The following is a 25692-nucleotide window of genomic DNA, read 5'->3' as shown; positions in this document are numbered from 1 at the left end:
ATTGCGCCATATACGCGACAAATAATGCTGCTGGAGTTGTACGGAAGCCGCAAATTTGCGTTTTTAGCACAAGTTTCACTTGTAAGTCGTAACTATTCGTGTTTAAAAACGGCTATGTCCATCGTGGCTCATATCCGGGTTGATTATTCCTTTACGTTTGTTTTATGGAGAGCTATGTGGAGCAATAGTATGTGTTTACAGTGTGAAATATTGTAAATGCTGGCTCTAAAGAGCAGTATTCAGTAATAACATTACGCGGGTACCAATTTGGTCATGGGTTTCACCATAATATTAAAACTTAAACTGGGCCCTAGGCCTGCAATACCCTTTATTAATCAAGGATCTTCAGCGTTTCTTACGTTGCCGTACTTAGTACTCAGTCATTGCTGCATGAACTGGAGCTCCAGCCCTGGGTTGAGCAAAAACAACGGTAGAGAGACCAATGTGCAGGCTAGACTGAAATATAGCACCATTAGACAGAGGGGAGACACGTTATGGGACGTTGCGGCAGATGTAGCAGGCAAGAAGAAATTTCCTTCCACCCCAAAATATGTGTTTGCTGCTGGCACTGCGAAGAGAACAGCAGAGATACTGAGGAGGAAGACGGGGATCTGCCCAGAGGAGTCTCATCATGGGGAGCCTGCAAGGAAGACAGCCGTGAAGAAATGTAAGTTAAATTAAGATTCAGTACTGTATGCTAGGGGGCACGGTAGTGCCACTGGTGGTTGGAGCATCTGGCTTACAGTTCTGAGGACTGGGGTTCAAATCCCAGCCTCGTCTGTGTGGAGTGTGCATCTTCTCCTCGTGCCTGCGTGGATTTTCTCCGGCCACTCCGGTTTCCTCCCACATCCCAAAAACATGCATTCATTGGAGACTCTAGATTGCCCATGGGTGTGATTGCCTATAGGTGTGCGAATGGTTGTTTGTCTATATATGCCCTCCGATTGGCTGGGAACCTGTTCAGGATGTACCACGCCTCCTGCCTGAAGATAGCTGAGATGAGCTCCAGCACTTCTGTGATGTTTGTGAGCTCAAAAAATGGGTGGATGGATACTGTATGCTATTTCAAGTAGAAATGTGTGTGCAGATGCAAGCTATGGAACGAGTTTGTTGGATTGTGTTTTGTAAAACCTTTTGTACCTTATCAAGGTGGGCCTATGTGTTTTACAGGGAAGCTGGAACCTCCTGATCAGCCGCTATCTGTTGAGGAGTGGAAGAAACTGAAGGAGTCCTTGGGAAGTCCGGAACGATTTGACACTCTCATGTTGTCTGCACTGTTGAACTCTAGAGCAGAGTTGGATATTGCCAAGTAAAAGGACTTTAAGGCTTGCTATATGAATTTGAAACGCTTACTGTTTTTCATGACCCGTTGTCATTAGGTTTTAGTGATAAATTGCAAATGTTTTTTTTATATTCTGCTGTAGGTCCCTGCTGTCCTTTGTTGCCACAGATACAGGAACACTATCCTATAAACTCCTATTGCAATATCTGGTACTTTGTGTGAATGGCAATCATGACCAAGAAGTACTTGATGTCTACAATATCATCCGAGAGAATTTCCCCTCTTTGGATACGGGAGCCTATAGTCTTGTTATCAAGTCTTTCAGCCGCAGCGCAAGATGGCAAGAGGCTCTCAGCATGTTAAATGACATGAAAAAGGTAAACATTTACTTTTATGATAGCAGTTATTTGCAGATTTTCAGCAAATTGGAGGCCAGTGGTATGACAGTTGTCATCTCTACAGGTTGTTACCCCATCACCTAGCAATTATGGCAACATAATTGCTGCAGCCATGCTTAATGGTCACCCAATCACTGCCTGGGCTCTTTATGATGAACTATTGGCAAAAGGTCTAAACCCACAACATGAAACATGGAGCTGTCTGTTTAAGAGTATGAGCACAGCAGAAGAAGAGACCATGTTGCTAAGCGAACAGCAAGAGAGGCTGCAGGGAATTCTGATGTACATGAGGAACAACCAAGTTTACCCACAGCTCAGTCTGGCGAGCAGCATCAAGACCTGGTTTGAAAGGTACAAGTTATTGAAAGGTTTGATGTGTTTAGGTAGCAGATTTTTGTGTATAGGGACCATCAAATAAAATATAGGGGCATCTCAGTAGATTAGGATATGGTAGAAAAATTCATTTAGTTCCAATGGTACAATTGAAAAAAAAAATACTTATTTACAATTAGTCTACAGTAAACTATTTTACTTTGTAGAATTTCTAGATTTTTATATTTTACAGCTAACAAAACCCCCAAACTCACCACCTCAAGAAATAATTGTATTGCACAAGAAATCATCCATCGATTTTCTGAGCCACTTATGCTCACAGGAGACACGGGAGTGCTGAAGCCCATCCAAGTTCTCTATCCCTGAACTGGTTGACAGCCAATCACAGGGGACATAGAAACAAGCAAACAACAACTTGCACTCACATTCACACCAATGGGCAATTTAGAGTGTCCAATTAATACATGCTTTTGGGATGTGGGAGGAACCTGTAGTGCCCGTAGAAAACTCACGCAGGCACAGGGGAGAACATGCAAATTCCAAAAAACATGCAAACTCTAAACACAGATGCCCCCAGGATTTGAGTGCCAGGTTCTCAGCACTGTGAGGCAGATGCTCGAACCGGATGCACTTTTGTGCCACCCATAAGAATTCAGATTTCTAAAATAAAACTTTACAGAGGAATTGGCCTTTTGAAAAGTATTTGAGTTTCACTTTTTTAATTGAGCTACTGAAATAAAACCTTTTTTTTTTTTCCTGTGATATCCTGTAGTCAAATTTAGTTTAAAAAAAAATACAAAATGTTCTTTGTGGATCATAGTGTAAAATATGCAAAACTGGCAATGAATTTATAATTCCTGCTTCTTTTTGTGCTTGCTATATGCATTTCCATTATGATTTTTTTTTTTAAATTCAACACTGAAGAGCTGCTTGTAATGTCATGGGCATTGACTTTTGAATTACCCGTTGGATAGCTAGCCTGTTTTTAATGTTGATAATTTAGCATGAAATTTTTTTTTTCATGTTATTTTACCATACTGTGCAGTAATTTGTGATCTCCAGTCCAATTCCAGCCTTCTGCAACAAAATATAAATGGTTTTACCTAAAATTGCTCTGATGAAATAACATGTTTGTCACAATTGGTCGTATAAGATTCTGTGGAAAAAAAAAGAAAATGTTGATACCTGAACACTAGTGCTCTATTCAGGCAGCAATTTTTACATGCTAAGTGTGAAGAATGTATTTATGAAGAAACTGGCTGGATATCGAGCACCTAATAAAGCAAGTTGAGTAAAAATTGCAAAATATGTTTTTAAGTCCTGTTGTTATTATTATTATTATTATTATTTTTTTTTTAGAAAAATCTTAATAGAAGGAAAGGGAATTCTGTCACATTCTGTCCAATGTCTCAATTCTCCTGTTTTCAGTATTCCACGACAGATGTGGAAAGGAACTTGGAGCAGCGCCTCCCCAAAGTAACTACAATGCTTACTTCTCTTTAACTTAAAGGGTTTCTGTATTTCTTTCTTGTACCACTTTCAGCAGTTAAAACAACTTATGTAGCTACCGGATGTATATTGGTGTATCTCTAGTGGCATGTGCAAGAGTTGTGGAACAGAACTGGAATCCATTCAACTGACGGCTGAGGAGTACCAACAGCTGAGAAATAGAGTCATGACTGACATCATCCAGGGACATGACGTTTTCAACAAGACCACACCAGAGGTCAGTTATATTCATTGTTTAGGAACTGAATGTCATTTTAACTGTACTACAGGGAGTCCTCAGTCTACGATTGGAATCTGTTCCTACAGTAGTGACTTAACTTGAATTTCGGCTTAAGTCGGATTCCACCATTAAAGCCAGAATTTACATCAAAATACTTTGTATAAAAAAAAAATACCAGTACATTGAATTAAACAAGATGATGTACTTAGTATTACTGCTGAGAGGTGGATGGAGAAGAAGAAGGGGAGGCTGTGCTTCACGATTGCGAAGGAACCTGGTCCTCAATCCTCTTAATCTCAAGTATCAAGTATCAAATAACCTTGTTTTGTGATCATTGTATCTGACATAGGAACGGAACCCTTCACATGTGCTAAAATAAGGGCTTTGTCTTTAATAATTGTCATTGCAGTCGACCGACTGAAGCTTTGGTGGTGTTGGTGTCTCTCCTTTCTCCGATCTTTTTCTGATCTTGAGTTTCGTCCATGGTAATGGATTTTCTTTTGGGTGCGGAAGCATTGCTAAAAAAACATAGCTTTCTTCTTTGGGGCGATAACGTCCAAAAAGGAGGGCAAAAAATGCGACAATTCTCCCGACGCACAAACACGGACAAGCATTAGCCAGACAAAACGCCGGACAGAGGACGAACGTAAAGTCGAAACATCGTAGGTCGAGAGCGGTTTAACACAAGGACTCCCTGTATGTATATGGATCTTTTTTATAAACAGCAGTACAACACTGTAATCATTTTAAATATATTAGTGTTATTTTTCACAGTGGCATAATTAAATCTCAAGAGTACTTTTCTTAGCACGTCTGCCTCACAGTTCTGAGGACCAGGGTTTTAATCTGATCTAATACCTTTGTGGAGTTAGCATATTCTCCCTGTGCCTGAGTGCGTTCTCTCTGGGTACTCTGGTTTCCTCCCACATCCCCAAAACGTGCATTAATTGGACACTAAATTGCCTTTAAGTGTGAATGTGAGTGTGACTGTTGTCTGTCTCTGTGCCCTGCGATTTGCTAGCAACCAGTTCAGAGTGTACCCAGCCTCCCGCTCGTTGATAGCTGGGATAGGCGCCAACACTCCCACAACCCTCGTGAGGATAAGCGGCTCATAAAATGCGTGTGTGTGTGTGTGTGTGTGTGAGAGAGTGAATCAGAATCCTCTTCACTGTGTTAAGCAAGTGTGTAACAACACACAAGGAATTTGTCTCATGCAGTCGGTGCTGCTCTGGTATGACATTAAGAAACAAAGAACAAACAAACTAATGAGAACTAAGAACAAGAGACGTTAAGTTAAGGAACGATTAACAGATGTGGAAGATGGAGAATCTTCTTCATTTAGAACAGTTAAGAGTGCGTCAACGCCCCACATTATGTTGAGCCTTTAGAGAGTGGCCTTACCTGTTTGTTGTTACCGTTATAGACCAGTGCAATGCCAATTGTGCTAAGGGAGCAGTTTAAAGTGACGACTCATGTGATAGTCTACAGAATATATTAGTAATACTGATTGGACCAGGAGGATATGGGGGTGTGTCGCAACAATGGGACAAGGCAGAAAGTAGGAGTTCACTGATCAAGAATATAATGACTTAATTGCCAGAGGGAAAAAACTGTTTGAATGCCTGCTAGTTTTGACTTGCATTGATCAGTAGCGCCTTCCCGACCGGAGGAGCTGAAAGAGCTGGTCGCCAGGATGTGGGGGGTCCAAAATGATCCTGCCTGCTCTGGACCTAGTTCGAGTGGTGTGCAAGTCTTCAATAGTAACTAGAGTGGTGCCGATAATCTGTCCAGCGGTTTTGATTGTCCGTTGCAGTCGGAGTTTGTCCTTTTTTGTGGCAGCCCCAAACCAGACTGTGATGGAGGTACACAGTACTGATTATATTAAAGCTGTGTAGAGCTGTCTCAGCAGCTCTCGTGACAGGCCGTGCTTCCTCAGGAGCCACAAAAAGTATATCCTTTGCTGGGCTTTTTTGAGGATAGCGTTAATGTTTGTCTCCCACTTCAAATCCTGTGAGACTGCAATTCCCAAGAACTTGAACGTCTCGACGGTTGACACAAGACAATCGGACAGTGTCAAGGGCAGATAGGGTGAAGGATGCCTCCTCAAGTCCACAACAATCTCTACAGTCTTTAGTGTGTTCAACGGCAGGTTGTGTTCCAATCTCGCCAGTTCCTGTCGATACGCAGATTCGTCGCCGTCTTTGATGAGGCCGATGACTGTGGGTGTCATCTGTGAACTTCAGGAGTTTGACAGCCGGGTCCCTCGAGGTGCAGTTGTTTGTGAAGAGCGAGAGCGGAGAGGGGAGAACACAAGCTTGGGGTGCCCTGGTGCTGATAGTGTGCGTGGGTGAGGTGGCGTCCCCCAGCCTCACCCGGTGTGTCCTGCCCATAAGGAAGTTGTAGATCCACTGGGAGATCTGGCAGGCGAGAAGCTAAGATGGAGAAGTTTGGAGGAGAGGAGTTCAGAGATGATAGTGTTAAACACAGAACTGAAGTCCACAGGATCCTCACATGGATACCCTCACTGTCATGATGTTCAAGGATGAAGTGCAGACCCAAGTTGATGGCATCATCTGCAGACTTGTTACATAGGCTCTATATATCTATCTACACACACACACACACACACATACAGGGTGTCCGTAAAGTCTCTTTACGATTTCAAAAATTTATTAATAATAGAATTGATATTTTATCCAGATTTGTTCTATTGTATTCAGCGTTTATTAAAGTTTTTTTTTTTTTAATTAGTTGCACGAAGCACATCAAGCTGGTACATGATTTCTTCCCCATGTTCGCTGTAGCATAGCCTCATCAATTGTGGCAATGGCATCAGTAATCCTTTGCTTTAGGTCAATAATGTCCCTTATCTTTGTTCGATACACGATATCTTTAACATAGCCCCATAGAAAGAAGTCAGGGAGTGATATCTGGTGAACATGGCGGCCAAGGAGTTGGCCCATCCCTTCCAATCCATTGGTCTGGAAATGTTTGATTGAGGAACCCTCGAACATGCAGCTCCCAATGTGGTGGTGCATCATCTTGCTGAAAAATGATGGTTGGTTGAAGGTCATTCAGTTGTGGTGCCACATATTCAGTTAAAAGGTCAAGGTAAACATTTGCAGAAATTGATGTCTCGAAGAAAAAAGGACCAATTATTCGAATGCACATGATCCCACACTCAACATTCACCTTTGGGCTTTTACGCTCAATTTCTCAAGTCAAGTGGGGTTGTTCTGATGCCCAGATTCTCACATTGTGTTTGTTCAGTTTCCCTGAAACATGAAAGGTTGCCTCGTCACTAAAACAAACTCGTCATCCTCAGAAATCCGTTCCAGCATGTTAACTGCAAACTCTTTTCATCTTGGTTTATCATTTGGCTCGAGTGCCTGTTAGTTGCACTTTATAAGCGTCCAATCGCAAGTTCTTGTGTATTGTTGAACGCAGTAACTGTATGGCAGCAGTATGGATGGACTTTGTGGGAGAACGGGAAAAGGATTGTCTTACACGATTGATGTTTTCATTAGATGTTCTTAGTCGCCCACTCCTTCCTTTATCTAACACTGTCCCTGCCTCCATAAATTTCTTGTGCCATGCACAAATTGACGGACGTGATGGTGGATCTCTTCCATACTTAGTTCTCTAATTTCGCTGAGTCTGCCTATCCGATTTTGTTTCAATAAACCATGAGACACATTACATCTTCTCTTGAGGGATAGCCATTTTGTAGGGGTTCATTCAACATTACCTCTTTCACAAACAGGATCCTTGAAAGACACAAATGCAGTGTGATTAAAAAAACTTTAATAAACAGTAAATACAATAGAACAATTCTGAATAAAATATCCAATCAATTGCATTTTTAATAAATGTTTGAAATGGTAAAGAGACTTTATGGACACCCTGTATATTCATCCATTTTCTTTGCCAGTTATCCTCAAAAGGGTTTATCCCAGCGATCAACGGGCAGGATGAAGGGCACAGCCTGAACTAGTTGCTAGCCAATCGTAGGACACACAGACAGACAACAGTCACACTCACAATCACACCTGGGTGGAATTTAGAGTGTCCAATTAATGCATGTTTTTGGGACGCTGTACATTACACAAGTGTGTACATTAAACACATTGCCCCATCCTGTGATTTTATCGGTGATCATTTATGTTTTTTCTTAAACTCACTGATCTGTGATAAGTCCTGATTGTGGAAGGTGTTATATATTTGACCTAAAAATGTCTTTAGTTGTTTTCAAGGTTTGCTAACAGTTCTTATCCATTTGTACTGCAAAGAGATGCCCTGTCTTTTTTATAGTTTTGCAAAATGCTATCAGAGACTACTAGATTACAGATTCCTTTCCTTCATTTCGTTACTTTGGTCGACTGTAACATCAGTTTAAATGCCAGTGTTCCATTAGAAGAAATAACATGGCTATTCCATACCACTGTTTCTTTCATTAGTGTATTTTGACTGATAGAATCCAGAATATTATTGATTTATGTTAATGCTGGGAAGTGTTTTGTATTTACAAAGACTAGTATTTTACAGTCATCCATTTTTCATGCAAAAATCACATTTTAACTGAATATTTTTCAATGGCTGAGCCAGTGGCCTCAAGCCAGTGAGTGAAGGATGTGTTTCACTTCGTGAAGACAACAATGAAGCAAGACCACAAATGAGCAGCAAATGAAGGCTTGACAAAGCATCTCTTGGTAGCATACTTGAACCTGGTAATGTCTATGTGCTACAGATTAATATCCAAGTATGAAGTTATATTTTCAATGTCACATTTTCAAATACTTTTCATCCTCTGAGGATGTGAGTACTTAAAAAAACATGTCTGTAAATGTTTATTTAGGGCTTTAACCACAAGATCATAAAGATGTTCATACAGTCTTCTATTCAAGCACACATTCCAGTGGGTGGCTCCTGCCATGTAAGGCGGTTCTAGGCCCACTGACATTAATTTAGGGGTTCAGCGTTTTGCCCAAGGACACTTCAACAATGGACCGGCTGAGCCCGGATTCAAACCATTGAACATCTGGGTCAACCAACTGAGCCATAGCAGTGTGGAATTGTTGAGCACTTTTGATGAAATTGCAGCACAAGATGATGTTTGCAAGTGGAACATGTTCATGATTTTGTGTGTGTGTGTGTGTGCGCGCGCGCGTGCGTGTTTGCATTAGAGAGAGAGAGAGAGAGAACACGTGTGTCGAAAGCTGTCATGTTACCCGCCGCAGCACAATGAGCTGGTCTCACATATCAGCCGTGGAAAGTCCCTGGATAATTACGCCAGGAGTAGACTGGCTGTCTCTCGTCTTCCCTCCTCTGTCCGCACTACTTCCCTTTTTAGTTGATATATTTACACGGAAGCAATAAGATCTATTAGTCTTAGCAATACCTGCCCTAAATTGGAAGATTAATTTTGGTGTGGCTTCATTGGTTATTCAGAATAAATATAGTAAGTGCAGAGTTTTTGAGGCATTTTTCATGCTTCTGTTATTGGATCAATACTACAAGTTTTTACTTTTTCTGGTCACATTTTGATTGTGTGTCTGCGAGCGTGCGCACAGGGGAATTCACAGAAGTCTATTTCCACGCTGCTGCAATCTAAAAGTGAAAACACACACAGTGTTCCCATGCTAGAGAACAACAAGCCACAAAGCTGAACCTCAGTGTTTGCAATGGAATGGGACACGCAGGTGCCTGAGAAGATTGAAGTGCTCTCTGGCAGTGTGTGAAATTGAAATAAACAACATTTCTGTCTATTTGATTACCGCAGACTTCCTCTTTGCCAGTCCATGAGCTCAACTGTTCACTGTATTTTTAGACAAATTCTAGTTAAGTAGACAGGTCACCTTCCTTCAGAATTGTTTTCTGCTGTCTTATGCATTAAATAAGTCAAAAGGAGTCTGAGATGTGGTTAAGGTTGACATCTTTGCTTTCTGTTTTTTAATGCTAAAGTCAATAAACAGCTGAAGGCCTGCATCATGAGTGGATTTAAAGTTTCTGACATTGTCAACATCAGTTAATGTTCAAGTACTTGCCCACTTCATGGTTGGTACCCACCAAGTCAATTCAGCTCAACGGAAACACATTTATTAATATTTAAGCGAGCAGGTCTCAGCTGTTGCCGGACAATATACAGCAGGGGTTGGGAAACTTTTCCATTGCGAGAGCCATAAAGGCCAAATATTTACAAATGTAATTTACAAAGAGCCATACAGTATTTTAAAAACTAAGTACAGGTGTCTTTGCGCATTTATGTAAGGCCATCTCTTTTACAATACAATAAGTCTCTGAATTATTTTAAATAACATTGTTACACTGTTGATCACCAACGATGACAAAATTACTTCTTACCATTAATGCAACGGCTAGTGCTGCATGGTTTTGCTGATGGCTTGGGAGTCTGTTTCATACATCGTCAGATTAAGCTTCAAGGCGTTGAGACTTCTATCCATTCATCATGACCGTAATTCAATTTGATATGCCATCATGATGGTACGTTGGTGAACAGTTCTTGCCGACAAAGACATGTCTTTTATTTGTTTGATTACCTTGTCTTTATGCGAAGTTGGCAAAATGTTTATTGGCAACGTCGAGTACGAATGCTTTGGCATACTTTCCATCTGTGAATTTAAACACACAGCAGAACCCTCCCTCTCCACAAAGGCTATCCATTCTTGTTGAAAACTTCGGTGGTACTCATTTTTTTTCTTTGAGGAACCTATGTCAAAAGCGTTCCCATAATTAGTTGTTCCAACACGATCAGCGTTAGACCTTTCTGCACCTCTGGACATCAACTACCATGCAAAAACTACTGTAACCCAATAGGCCAAACTATCTCTACTTCATTTGCGTTGCGTCCCACACCTAACTACGGCAACCCCACTAGTACAAATCTTCTATGCACAATAGAAATCACATGTACAGTATTATCGTTATGAGGGCTCTGCGAGCCATATGCAACCACCGAAAGAGCCAGGTATAGCTCAGGTGCAAGTGCTGCAGGTCAGTGATACGCTAACAAACTGAAAGTTGTTCTCCTGCAATGTATAATGCACTGATAATAATTAAATCAAACTCAGAAGATACTTCTCCCTCCTTACCTTCACGCAGACAACATTGTGTTTGTTGATATTGTCCACATTTAGTTTTACGTGGGCTCTTCCGCGAGCCTTGATCCATCGTTGACACTTTGTAAACTGTGTTTTAGGCTTTGGAAAATGAATCAACCGGGCCCCTTGTAACCAAGCAGGATATCGTTCATCAGAATTGCATGTTCCCAAAGTGCATCTGAGGACCATTTTGTTCGTAACATGAACTTTTCAAAGTGTACGCAACTGATAACCAGCGTTGGTTGTGGGACATGACAACAAGAGGGGCGTGTCAAGCCAGGGGTTAAGACAATGCGGCTATCTGATTGGCTATTATTGTACGAGTGATTGACAGGTCGGAAAGGTCCATTGGTTTGCATCACCAAAGAATTTGTCAGAAACCATCTCACTGACAATTGGGCGAATGCTCACATTTGATGGTGTCTAGCACTTTGGCGAGTACAATATTATTAGGCCCCTTTACTTTCAGTGCAGCAAACTCACTCCAGAAGTTCAGTGACGATCTCTGAATGATGACCAATGTTGACTGATAATGATAAATAGAATCCACCTGTGTGTAATCAAGTCTCCGTATAAATGCACCCACTCTATTATAGTCTCAGGGTTCTGTTTAAAGTTCAGAGAGCATCATGAAGACCAAGGAACACTCCAGGCAGGTCCGAGCGTAAAAGCAACACAGCTCATCACCCAGAACACACCATCCCCACTGTCAGACATAGTGGTGCCATCCTCATGGTTTGGGCCTGCTTTTCTTCAGCAGGGACAGGAAAGATGGCTAAAATTGATGGGAAGATAAATGGAGCCAAATACATGAGCATTCTGGAAGAAAACCTGTTGGAGTCTGCAAAAGAGCCTGGGACGGAGCTTTGTCTTCCAACAAAACAATGATCCAAAACATAAACGCAAATCTACAACGGAATTGTTCACAAATAAGCGTATCCAGCTGTAAGAATGGCCAAGTCAAAGTCCAGACCTGAATCCAATCGAGAATCTGTGGGCAGAGCTGAAGACTACCATTCTCAAATGCTCTCCATCCAACCTCACTTAGCTTGCGCGGAAGAATGGGCAAGAATTTCAGTCTCACGATGTGTAAAATGGATAGAGACATACCCCAAGTGACTTGCAACTGTATTTGTAGCAAAAGGTGGCGCTACAAAGTATTAATGCAAGGGGGTCGAATAATACTGCATGCCCCACTTTTCAGGTTTTTATTTGTGAAAAAAAATATAAAATATCCAATAAATATTGTTCCACTTCACGATTGTGTCCCACTTGTTGTTGATTCTTGACCCAAAAAATTTTAATTTCTTTTTGTTTGAAACCTGAAATGTGGTGAAATGTTGAAAACTTCAAGGGGGCCGAACACTTTCACAAGGCTCTGTATATATAGACACACACATATCAGAATCAGCTTTATTGGCCAAGTGTGTAACAGCACACAAGGAATTTGTCTCTGGCAGTCAGTGCCGCCCTTGTATGACATTCAGAACAAAGAGCAAACAAAGTAACAAGAACAAAGAACAAGAGACAATTTGTACTTTTCCCATGTGCATTAGCTTGTGACAGCACTAGCGTGAGTCGGTGACAGTCGAGTGTCCAAGTGGATCAAAAAGTATCAAGTAAAGATTGACATCCCTCCAAGAAGGTATGCCAGAAAGATGCGACAGCAATCCTCAAAGGGAGAGCAGCTCTATCATGCCACATAAACCAAGATACAGGAAATACTCATGGGATCAAGATTAACTTGAATGCCACACTGGTATTTTTTAACACACCCCTTAAGAGTGTGTATTGTTACGAACGAGGCTGGAGGGCGGACCCAAATGCACGACTCCATAGGCAAGCAGGTAGTGTAGAGAAAGCCTTTATTCGGTCCGTGGTCAATGATCAGCGAGTCAGTCAGGAAAAGCAGCAGTATCAGAAGAGGCAGGCTTACTAGGATGGTCAGGGAACAGCTGAGGGTCGGTACACGGTAGGTCAGGTATATGGGAGTGCGGGAACGAGGCATGAGAATCAATGATCTGGCGGAGGACTAGTTGCCCCCGTGTCCTGTCCGGGTGTAAGCAGCTGAAACAGGGTGCAGGTGTGTGCCGACTAACTGGCTGGCCACGCCCAGCCTTGGCAGGATGCCAGGAGCATGACATGTATATCATTAATGCTGGGTTTTGTTGGGTTTTTGAGAATTTACTGCACATACAGGTAACTTGTTTGAGATGTAGCAACAGAAAATATACTGAAAACATGGATTAATCTGGTTCGTCACATTGGACTGCTGTTATTTTTATCACTTTTGTACACTGAACTGATTGCCAGCCAAACGCAGGGCACACAGAAACAATCAATTTACACTCACAATCACGCCTAGGGGAAATTTGAAATCTCCAGTTAATGCATGTTTTTGGGATGTGGGAGGAACCCAGAGTGGCCGCAGAAAACCCATGATGATGATCTACACAATTGTCCATCCATCCATTTTTTTTCCGCTTATCCTCACAAAGGTTGCAGGAGCGCCGGAGCCTATCCCAGCTGTCAACAAGCAGGAGAGAGGGTACACCCTGAACTGGTTGCCAAGCCAATCGCAGGGCACATGGAGACAGACAACATCCGCACTCACAATCACACGTAGGGGCAATTTAGAGTGTCCAATTAATGTTTCATGTTTTTTGAGATGTGGGAGGATACCTGAGCGCCTGGAAAAAACCCACGCAGGCATGGGGAGAACATGCAAACTCCACACAGGCGGGCCGTGATTGAACCCTGAACCTCAAAACTGTGAGGTTAATGTTTTCCATCTTAGCCATCGTGCCACCGCAGAATTATCAATGTACATAAATTTTGTGTTTCTTCAGGAGTTGGAGCGATTCAAAGCATTTGTGAAGATGAAGCCTGCCTTTGATGTAGTTGTGGATGGTCTTAATGTGGCAAATATCAACAAGGACAGAAGCAAGCAATCAGAGATGGTAAGTACACACACATATACACTAATACCTCATTTTTCGCAGTTAATTGGGAACAAAACCATCCAAGAAAAGTGAAAAAATGTGAAGCAGCAGAGGATGTATGTTTATGTGGGTACCAGAACATTTAAAATATGTAAACAGTATTTGTACTATGCATATTTGAGACAAAAAGAGGCATTTAAATCTTTAATTATAGAAACTTAGAAATATAATATATACAGTGTTATAAATTTATAATATAAATAAAAGTATGTTTTTCACATTTTGCGGGGGGTTCTGGTCCCCTTTAACCGCGAAAAATGAGGGATTACTGTAATCCAACACCCTGTAGAAGGACGTAAAATCTTCAATACAATTGCTAAACTCGACAGCTTGTGCCATATTTTCGCACGCTTGAGGGTGTAACACTTGAAAGTTTTCAAACCAACCTTTGCTTGCTGAAAAGCCTCGTCCTCGGGGGTGAATCCCTCATTGCAGCTTGAGGTTTATCATCACACATTTCGCTTCCTTATTAAAATTTATTGAAGCAGTTTTACGGATGTTTACCACGTCATTCTTTATGTAGCGTGCCACTGCTCCCATTTTGAACAATCCTCTCGTTTTGCATCTTCCTCTTTTGCTTGGGTGCTTCAGGGGAAGCTTTAACATCAGCAAAGTGCTTTAGAGGCATTGTGAACTCAAGAAGTTATGTGTGCATAGTCTAACTATGTAGAAAATGGCGGATAGGAACGAGGAGGCAGGGAGAGAGAGGGTGGGGCTTCGATGATGCGCAGCCAATTAGCTCCAAAAAGCTGATCTAGCTTTTTAAATTTTTTTTCCGTCATTGGTCCATGCGCACCCAGGATGTTTCCCTTTATCAATGCACTTTACTGTATGCCAATCTGGCTTTTTTGGGGGGGAGGACAACAGCCATGCACTGAAGCTGCAATGGATCTGTCTGACCTGTCAATCACTCGTACAATAATAGCCAATCAGATAGCTGCATTGTCTTAACCCCTGGCTTGACACGCCCCTCTTGTAGTCATGTCCCACAAGCAATGCTTTTTACCGGTCGCGTGCTAAGTTAATGTTACAAACAAAATGGTCCTCAGATGTGCTTGGGGAACATGCAATTTTGATGAAAGATATGGGGCGAGGTTACAAGGGGTCCGGTTGATTCATTTTCCAAAGCCTAAAACACAGTTGAGGAAGTGTCTACAATGGATTAAGGCACGCGGAAGAGTACTAAGTGTGGACAATAATAAACACAAGGCTGTATGTTCGAAGTAAGTGAGGAAGAAGTATCTTGTCTGACTTTGATTTCATTAATATCAGTGCTTTATACATTGTAGGAGAACAACTTTCACTTTGTTAGTGTATCACTGACTTGCTGAATGAAGTTTGTAATGTTTTATGCCAAAGACTCGGGTTAGTGATACGTAAATGTGCCACGTCATGCAAGAGAAATGTGTATTTGCCCATTTGTATCACATCGGACTTTTAAAACAGAGCACTGGGTTCCATTACGAGCCAAGTCAAATGAATTCATCCACTCACTTATAAAGACTACAATGATATTACTCGTGATCTTTCCAAGTAAAAGGTACTCATCCTGCTTTACATGTGCAGTACAATTTCACAATTTTATCCCATTGGATTTCAATATGAAGTTTGTGATGCGTAAAACGTTTTTGCATCGATCGCCAACGTTTCACTCCAACTCTGACATTGCGTCCTGCTCCGTCCAAAATCTTAATTCCGTGTACATATCCTTGCGTGAAATAGTTGAGACGTCTCTGTAGAAGCTCTCTTGGACAAGTCTGACGCATTTGGCAAAAAACATACCCCAATATTATCTGGAATATGGGATAGATTATCCAGTTCAAACCTGTTCTGTTCAGTTGCCATTTTGGAAATTTGTGGGGCATGGCAACTGTAGCTAAGGGGGGCAGAGCTGAAAATCGCCAGTCAGAAAGGTCAATTGGTGAAGCGCAAACTATAGAGGGATTACTGTACACGTACACACAAAGAAACACATGCACGTTTAGTCATTTTAGCTAAACAACCACATTTTTACTGTGTTCAGAGGTACCTTCATTATAAGGGCTTTTTTTTTTAGGTCACACTATGACTAATCGGGCATTGTTTGAACATACCTGTTTGTGTGTGGGAAGAGCCTTTTATATATATATTAAAAAAAAAAAACATTTGGTTGAAATGCCAATTTGTCTGCCCACATCCGTCCTTTCTTAAGTTTTAGTGGCGTACAGTGTGATCTTTCATAGATTGATGTGAACTACAAAGATGACACACCAAATCTAGCCATGAGTTGTCAGCAAGTAAACTATCCATTGATCCAATTTCTATACCACTTATCCCGATTAGGGTAGCGGGTACGCTGGTTGCCAGTCATCCGCAGGGGAGACAATAACAATATAAGCAAAGCAAAACAAATTTATTTGTATAGCGCATTTCATACACAAGGTAACACAATGTGCTTTACATGATCAAAGGCATTTGAAAACAAAGAGATAAAACGTTTAAAATGGGATAAAAACAATAAAAATGACGGACAAAATATTTTTAAAAAAGACAAAACCGCATACAGAATAGTATAGTATAGTATAGTAAAGAGACAAAGAAACATTCACACTGAGGATAAATTAGCTTTCAATTGACCTAACATTCATGTTTATGGGTTGTAGGACAAAGTCAGAGTAATTTGGAAAAAACCTAGGCCACGATGAAAGAGAGTATGCGAACTCCACAAACAAAGCTGACATCCAAACCCTAAACGTCAGGACTGTAAGTCAGGTGTGCCAACTACTCGCACACTGTGCTTACCACACATAAACTAAGCAGTGACGATAAACAGAATTTTTGAAACCAGACATCAAGACCTCCAGGGGTGGTGGTGTTTATTAAATGTGAAAAGAGTAAATTAGTACTTAAAAGATATTAGCAGGCGTGCACTTCAATCAGTTTTCACAGTTGTGTGGGATATTTGACGATGCCTCAACGTATGCAAAGAATACCGTTTGGTTGTAGGAGCTGTTGAGTCGAATCATCTTAATTGAGCCTGTGTCAAATTTTCAATTTACTTTTTATTTTTTTGTGCAAGGACTCTATCAACGCTAACTTTAGGCAAGAGGCAGGATACACTATGGATTGGTCACCAGTGCCTTGTGAAAGTATTTGGCCCCATTGAACTTTTCAACCTTTCGCCACATTTCAATCTTCAAACAAAAAGATGTAAAATTTTAATTTTTTGTCAAGAATCAACAACAAGTGGGACACAATCGTGAAGTGGAACGAAATTTATTGGATATTTTATACTTTTTTTAACAATTATAAAACTGAAAAGCGGGCCACGCAATATTATTCAGCCACTTTACTTTCAGTGCAGCAAACTCACTCCAGAAGTTCAGTGAAGTGGGAGACTCTGTTCATAAGGACAACAATCAGTCGCACACTGCACAAATCTGGCCTTTATGGAAGAGTGGCAAGAAGAAAGCCATTTCTCAAAGATATCCATAAAAAGTCTCATTTAAAGTTTGCTACAAGCCACCTGGGAGACACACCAAATATGTGGAAGAAGGTGCTCTTGTCAGATGAAACCAAAATTGAACTTTTTGGCCACAATGCAAAACTATATGTTTGGCATAAAAGCAATAGAGCTCATCACCCTGAACACACCATCCCCACTATCAAACACGGTGGTGGCAGCCTCATGGTTTGGGCCTGGTTTTCTTCAGCAGGCACAGGGAAGATGGTTAAAATTGATGGGAAGATGAATGGAGGCAAATACAGGACCATTCTGGAAGAAAACCTGTTGGAGTCTGCAAAAGACCTGAGACTGGGACGGAGATTTATCTTCCAACAGGACAATGATCCAAAACATAAAAACAAATCTACCAAATCTACAATGGAATGGTTCACAAATAAACGTATCCAGGTGTTAGAATGGCCAAGTCAAAGACTGCTGTTCACAAACTCTCTTCATCCAACCTCACATAGCTCGAGCTGTTTTGCAAGGAAGAATGGGCAAGAATTTTAGTCTCTCAATGTGCAAAATTGACAGAGACATACGCCAAGCGACTTGCAACTGTAATTGCAGCAAAAGCTGACGTTCCAATGTATTAATGCAAAGGGGCCGAATAATATTGCACGCCCCACTTTGCAGGTTTTTATATGTTAAAAAACTTTAAAGTATCCAATTAATTTTGCTCCACTTCACGATTGTGTCCCACTTGTTGTTGATTCTTGACCAAAAAAAAAAAATTTTGCATCTGTTGTATCTATCTTTTTGGGTTTTAAGCCTGAAATGTGGCAAAAGGTTGAAAGGTTCATGGGGCTGAATACTTTCACAAGGCACTGTAATTGTTAAATTTTCAAAGTTTGCATTTGGAGTAGGTTTTAGTTGGGTTTTGTGATTGTGTTATAGTTGCTGGCTGTGGTGTCGGAGCTCAAGCTACAGGGCCTTACTGTTCTAGTGCTCGGGAGGAAACACATGCTGCGACCCTCCAGATCTTGGGACAGACACAACATGAACCTTATTCAGCAGAAAGCTCATTGCTTTTTTACTGACAACATGTAAGGACTAATAGACATACATACATACATACATACGTAGTTACTATTTCTGCCGCGCTGTTTGTTTTCATTTTCTTTCCATTCCTTCCATCAGTTCTGAAGATGACCCTTTCCTGCTATATGCCGCGTTGCATTCGGGGAACCACTGTCGTTTTGTGAGCAAGGACCTAATGAGGGACCACAAAGCTTGCTTGCCGGATGAAGCCACCAGGCGACTGTTCTTCAAATGGCAGAGGGGCCATCAGCTGGTTGTGAGTGGACACGTTGCGGCAGGCAGGAGGGTCAGATTTCAGGTGAGGAATAGGACGAGCGATAACAGGAGAGAGAACAACATACAGATTAAATATGTTTGTGTGTACAGAGTATTCCCAGGTGTGACACCATTGTGCAGACTTCGGGAGCCACCTGGCATATCCCATATGACGACACAGAAGACAGAAGCACCTATGAAGTACCGCAGAAATGGCTGTGCCTCACCAGAATTCCGTGAACCTGCACATTGAAAATTGATTTAAGAAAAAAAATTAATTATTTAACTTCATCACTCCCCTATAATTTGTTGGCAACCAGTCCAGGGTGTAGGCTGTCTCATGCTCAAAGTTTGCTGCTTGCTGCTGGGATCAGCTCCTGTTATCTCCCACTCCAATAAGGACAAACACAATTAATTCATCATGTCACCAAGCAGGGTGCACACACTGGTACGCCAGCCAATCTCAGAGCACATACAAACACTCATTCACACTCACACCTAATGACAATTTTGAATCTTCAATGAAGCCAACATAATATTGGAATGTGTGAAAAAACTGTGGATTACCTGGAAAAAATCCACACAATCACGATAGAGAGAAAATGCAAACTCCACACACATTGGACAGTTGGCTTTTTCTCAATGCAGGCATTGTGGGGGTTAGCTCTCGCACTCAAGAGACTGGTTGTGTCTATATGTTGTCCCGAGCTCACCTCGACCAAAACCTTGAACGAGATAAGCAATATAAAAAATGTATGAATGAGCATGGGAAGTATAATTGTCACCAATTATGTTGAATGGCTAAAAGAAGTACGTATAATGTCATATTAGCGAGAGGCAATTGGGACTAATTCAAATCACGTTTTTGCAGTGTAATTAAATTAGTACATGCACCACTGTTGAATTAATGATTGCATTGTGAAGCAGAGATGCTCATCAGGCATGAAATAATTTAAAAAAACAAAATTTCAATGACGTTAGTGAATAGTATTTTTTGTGTACAGTATAATTCCTCATAGTATGCATTCAAGTAGAGGGGAGGACTTGTGTTGTGGTCACCACCCAGAAGAAAATCCCAGTCACGACAGAAATAGACATGGTCACATGAATCATTAAGATTGTATATCACAAGTGCTTCTTATGTGTTTTTAATGTGTTCTTGAACAAGCGGGTAGGCGTCGAGACAGTCACTCAAAATAATAGAACATAGGCTCTATCATGACCAAGCATGAGGGCCCAGGCAATATTAGTGTCACGACCCATCGGAACGGAGGTAGGACCCAAATGCAAGGCTCGGAAGATGCAAGGTAATTCGGGGAGAAACGTTTATTATTCCGTGGTCGGGGATCGGGCAGGCAGTCAGGTGCAGCAGCGGTAGTTGGGACGTCGGGCGAAGAGAGCAGGTGAGCGGACAAGCAGGAGTCGGTACACGGGAGATCGATCAAGGCAGGCAGAAGTCTCAAAGGAGTCAGGCTTACGGGGTCGGTCGGAGAACAGGCGAAGGGTCCGTACACACGGGTTGACGATCAGGGATACGGGAGTACTCAAACGGGACATGAAGCTCAACGATCTGGCGCGGACCAGTCGTCATCGGGGTCATATAAATACACAGGATAATCAGCCCCCATGAGGCGGAGGTGTGCGCCTCCCAATCAGCGCAACCGGGTGGGCACCCGCACAGCCCGGGCTGGAGCGGCAGGATCATGACAATGACCTCTCAGTGAGTATTTGTATTTGCTTGAATTCTTCATCTTAGAAGATCCTGTTTACTACATGTTTTATTTTTTGTTATTCAGTTAATTTGGTTGTGAATGTTGCCTTACAACAATGCCTGACATTTTGACAACTCATACTGGACTATTGTACTTGCCTATATACATACTTCCTCCAGGCCTGATGGCTGTAGTAGAGGAGGAGTTGGGTGCGCAATTGACCCCTCCATACAGGGCACTTAACCACGAATCCTGAAGTTACGTCACCCCACGTGTGCTAACCTCAGACAAACAATCAGTCGCACACTGCACAAATCTGGCCTTTATGGAAGAGTGGCAAGAAGAAAGCCATTTCTCAAAGATATCCATAAAAAGTCTCATTTAAAGTTTGCTACAAGCCACCTGGGAGACACACCAAATATGTGGAAGAAGGTGCTCTTGTCAGATGAAACCAAAATTGAACTTTTTGGCCACAATGCAAAACTATATGTTTGGCATAAAAGCAATAGAGCGCATCACCCTGAACACACCATCCCCACTATCAAACACGGTGGTGGCAGCCTCATGGTTTGGGCCTGGTTTTCTTCAGCAGGCACAGGGAAGATGGTTAAAATTGATGGGAAGATGAATGGAGCCAAATACAGGACCATTCTGGAAGAAAACCTGTTGGAGTCTGCAAAAGACCTGAGACTGGGACGGAGATTTATCTTCCAACAGGACAATGATCCAAAACATAAAAACAAAACTCATACTGGACTATTTATTGTACTTGCCTATATACATAGTTCCTCCAGGCCTGATGGCTGTAGTAGAGGAGGAGTTGGGTGCGCAATTGACCCCTCCATACAGGGCACTTAACCACGAATCCGGAAGTTACGTCACCCCACGTGTGCTAACCTCAGACAAACAATTAGCAAAAATGGTGGCGCAGGAAAAAAAGACTAGAGCGAAATTGTCCGATTTACCAGCTGATTTCTCACTTGCATTCTTAGCAAATAGTGAAATATCGTTGAAAAGCAGACAGCAGGGCTTCAAGTATTTCAGCGAGGGGTACTTCAATGGTATTTACATGCATATCGATGGAGAAACCATTGATATTAGCACGAGATCTTTCCGGAGTCAGAGGAAGACCGAGAAGCCACATAATATAATATATTATAACCCAAAGACGAATTCGTACTCGACAGTTTCCTATTTTCGTGTTACATATCACACTTGTGTGCAGAATCTGTATGTGTATCTGTATAGCCGTTTGTGAACAAGTACTGTATATATTTTGTCACTTTTTTACAAATTTTTACTGGAAGCAACAAACACACACAAGCCAGACAATTTGTGTCCTTTTTGTGTGCAACAGACCAAGGAGTGTATCAAAAGGAAAAAAATAGTGATGGAGGGGGATTCGAGCAACACACACACACACACACACACACACACTTAACTGCTAAATTATACATTACTGATATCGGAGAACAAAATTGGCAATCATCCAAATTTACCTTAATTGTCGAATTTTCTCAAGATCAGTGTCCAATTCAAGTGTTTGTGAGCTCTGCGAGCTACGTTTTCAATTCAAGGAAAGTCTTTGCCCTTTCACCTCTCCAGAATTTTTTTGCAATGATCAGCATGTATGATAATTGTCTCCTTACTGACCCCATAGATAGTTAATGTTGTCAAATTGTACTTTTATTATTGGAATATAAAAATATCACACCAAAAACTGTGAAGCTTTGGACAAAACAAAAGCTATGCAATAAAGTTCCAAGCTGCATTTTATATTTTTCCCAAAGAGCGGAGCAGTCAGGATACATTTTCTGAATGTTCCCTCTTGAATAATTTGGCATTTCTATAGAATCGGGCAATGGCAAGCATTTACAGTTAGTGTTCTGATGTTTTGTAATGCCTCCTGCCAAGTATCATCTGCTACAGGAATACCCAATTCTTTTTCCCACTCCTCTTTGATCAAAGCAGTAGATGTTGTACAAATTCTCTGTATTGGGCTATTTACTGTAACAATTAGTCTTTTTTTCAGGCCCTAAGTACTCACTGCGGCATCAGGCTTGGCCTCTCAAACTGCGGCAAGTGACAGCAAAGGTCATTTTGCAGTTGAAGATATTTGAAAATGTGAATTTTTTGGGACATTTTTGTCAGGTGGTGTGATTTTCTAATGTAAAATATGTGCCTTGGCTCGTTAAAAGTTGAGAAACCTCTCTGGATAACTACATGCAATCAGCTGTCGGACATTAAACAATTTATTTCAGACATTCCACTCATTATCACACTTTCATTGAAATGGGAATTCAGAACAGTCATAGAGATTTTATTTTCCCCTAAAGAAAACAAAAACAATCAGTTCTTGGCCTGGCCAAATTTCAGTTGAAACCCTGCTTGAGCCTGTGACGTCAGCACCAGTAGTTTATCAGATCTTCTTCCCTATAGCAATAATTGCCGTAACCAGATGTGGGTAGTACCGCATTCTTGGTCAAGCATACATAAAAAATGAATTCAATGATTTCCAAATCCTTTTCAAGATGTATTAAGTTGAACCCACTATAAAGTCCGTATATTTAATTTTCAAACTGATAAGATTAGTTTTTTATATAAAAATCACTCATATAGAATTTAATGGCTTCAACATGTTCCAGAAAAGATGGCATATTTACCCTGTACACCACATCACAACTCACAACACAATAAGCATTGGGAAACTGAGGAGACTAATTGCTGAAACTTTGTAAGAGGGTTGTTCCATTCTTACTTGATTTACAACTTCAGATGCTCAACATGGCCTTTGGTGTCACATTTTGCACTTCATAATGTGTGGTTAGAGCACTGGTTTGATAAACCAGGGGTTGTGGGTTCGTATCCCACTGGGGCCTCCACTCCCTGAGAAGGGTTGCGTCAGGAAGGGCATCCGGCGTAAAAATTGTGCCAAACATATGTGCGTTCATCTGAGATGACACGCTGTGGCGACCCCGAAAGGGACAAGCCGAAAGAAACTCAATGTAGCACACATTTTCAATTGGAGAGAGGTCTGGACAGCTGGAATTCCACTCTAATCTTTGCACTCTACTACAAAGCCACACTATTATAACACATGCACAACATGGCTTGGTATTCTCTTGCTTAAATAACAAGGGACATCCCTGAAAAGATATTGCTTGGATGGCAGCATATATTAATCTGAAACCTTTCATAATCCTGAAAGGTACATACAGGCGATGCGCCACTGCGGCCCGTTGTCGTCACTAGCAGCCGGGGTTCACGATGAGCCGCGGTTGCTCGGTCAAAAAAGGATTACGTTCTCCCCCCAAACTATTAGGGTTTTTTTAATACCTATATACACACCTACCTGTCATTTGGAACCCACGAAGCCATTGTGCTTTGCACCTGTGCAATCCATTTTTCACGACGAACCGGGTCTTTTGGAAAAGTGTGAAGAGTGAATCCATTCTGCCGCGTGTTCGAGCAATAATATCCAGCAATACAATGAGACACCATTTTGGCTAACATGCAGGAAAAAAAACGCTACTTTTGCACCGGTGAGAAACATATAAACACGAAACTGCCAGTGTGGGCTTCTTGAAAAAATATCACTTCCTGGTTCTTTTCCAAAACGAATGCCTCAAGAGGATTTTTATGGGAGATACAAAAATCAATATACGACAACATCATGACATGTGGTGAAAAAATCACACTTTATGTGTCAGTAGCCTTTAAGTTTGCCCCTGACCATTTGTATGATCCAGAGGAGTCATGGGAGAAAGTTATGTGATCAGATGAGACCAAACTAGAACGTTTCAGTCTCAATTCCACTCGCTGTTTGGAGGAGAAAGAATGAGGAATACCATCCCCCAAAACAATATCCCTACTGCGAAGAATAGGGGTGGAAGCATCATGCTTTGGGGGTCTTTTACTGCACATGGGACAGAATGATTGGACTGTATTAAGGAGAGCATGACCGGGGCCATGTATTGTGAGATTTGGGGGAACGAATACCTCCTTCCCTCAGTTAGAGGATTGAAGATAGGTCCATGGCTGGGTCTTCCAACATGACAATGACCCAAAGCACACAGCCAGGATAACCAAGGGATGGCTCCGTAAAAAGCATATCAAGGTTCTGGAGATGCCTGGCCAGTCTCCTGATCTCAACCCAATAGAAAATCTTTGGACAGAGCTCAAACTCTGTTTCCCAGCAACATCCCAGAAACTTGTCTGATCTAGAGAAGATCTGTGTGGAGGAATGGACCAAAATCCCTGCTGCAGTGTGTACAAACCTGGTGAAAAATTACAAGAAACCTTTGGCCTCAGTATGTCAAAACAAAGGCTATCGTATCAAATATTAAAATGGATTTTCACAGGTATTCAGATACTTATTTGCAGCAGTAACATACAAATTTAAATTTTAAAAAGTCAGATTGTGATTTATGTTTTTTTTCCAATATCATTTCCCAAAGTGCAAAGCACCTTGGATTAAAATTTCAGACCCCTCCATGATTTCAAAGTGGGAGAACTTGCAAAATTGCAGGGTGTTGAACGAGTTATTTTCCTCACTTAACATGTATTTAACTTTGTTGGATGACAGCAGCAATAAATATTTTTTAGCAACTTTGGCTTCAATCATGTCATGATTGTCATCAATCTGAGTTGTAATCATTAACTGCTACAGGAAGTCAGGTATTTGGTTTTCTGTTAGTCACGTAATATTTTAAAATGACTGCCAGATTAATTTTCTTGAGAAAAAAAAAATACATAGACAACTTGCTGGTGGAATGCAGAGCATTTAGATGCCAGAGGTCCTTAAATTATACAGAACAGTATGCAGATAGACTGTGTTGCTACAAAGTGTGAAACCATATGTCAGTACTGTACAACACTTGGTTAAAGTGAAACTCTTGGAAACTCCCCTCCCTTATCTTGACTGAAACATCCTGTTAGGCAGCGATTCCCTTCTTTGGAGCACAAGAGGACAGAATGTGATGAACAGCTGAGTGTTCTTGGGAATTTCCTGTTGGCTCACGCACCCCAAAGCTTCCTGATTGACGCAGCCTGATTCTGCACACAAAATTCCCCCATGCTTCTTCAATGTGTGGCAAGTTTCTCATTCCCAGTCAGCAGGCGGCCTTCGTTGCATGACATACATATCCTATATAATATCACATATAATAAAGCATAGAAACTCACTTGTCGTTATTCAGGTCAACAAAACCACCGATGGGATGTCATTTCCACTATTATTACTGCCTTGATTGGGTTCTATTATGATATTACAATGTTGAAAGAATTGCTCTCTTTCAAATGTGTCGTCTGTGTTTTCTGGAGCCATTGGACTACAACG

The 25692-nt window shown here is 41.4% G+C and overlaps 1 protein-coding gene across 3 annotated transcripts; it reads left to right on the top strand.

Annotated features, from left to right (window-relative positions):
* The first annotated feature begins 12 nt into the window (after window positions 1-12).
* On the top strand, window positions 13-20492 carry prorp (protein only RNase P catalytic subunit). 3 transcript variants are annotated; one of them, XM_061844900.1, is made up of 10 exons: window positions 25-667; window positions 1171-1309; window positions 1425-1659; window positions 1745-2031; window positions 3442-3489; window positions 3607-3739; window positions 13710-13820; window positions 18244-18392; window positions 18487-18685; window positions 18754-20492. In XM_061844900.1, exons 1-10 carry the CDS (start codon window positions 274-276, stop codon window positions 18880-18882), a joined length of 1824 nt encoding a protein of 607 aa, XP_061700884.1. In that variant the 5' UTR covers window positions 25-273; the 3' UTR covers window positions 18883-20492. The 3 variants fall into 3 exon arrangements, with proteins under 3 accessions (XP_061700885.1, XP_061700884.1, XP_061700886.1); XM_061844902.1 differs by lacking the exon at window positions 25-667 and adding an exon at window positions 972-1077; XM_061844901.1 differs by lacking the exons at window positions 18244-18392; window positions 18487-18685; window positions 18754-20492 and adding an exon at window positions 13359-13632 and having other exon boundaries at window positions 13-667.
* The last annotated feature ends 5200 nt before the right edge of the window (window positions 20493-25692 follow it).

Source organism: Syngnathoides biaculeatus, chromosome 15, assembly GCF_019802595.1.
Source record: "Syngnathoides biaculeatus isolate LvHL_M chromosome 15, ASM1980259v1, whole genome shotgun sequence".
Taxonomy (NCBI): domain Eukaryota; kingdom Metazoa; phylum Chordata; class Actinopteri; order Syngnathiformes; family Syngnathidae; genus Syngnathoides; species Syngnathoides biaculeatus.
The sequence above is the reverse complement of the archived record's forward strand: the minus strand, read 5'-3'. Positions and strand labels throughout refer to the sequence as shown.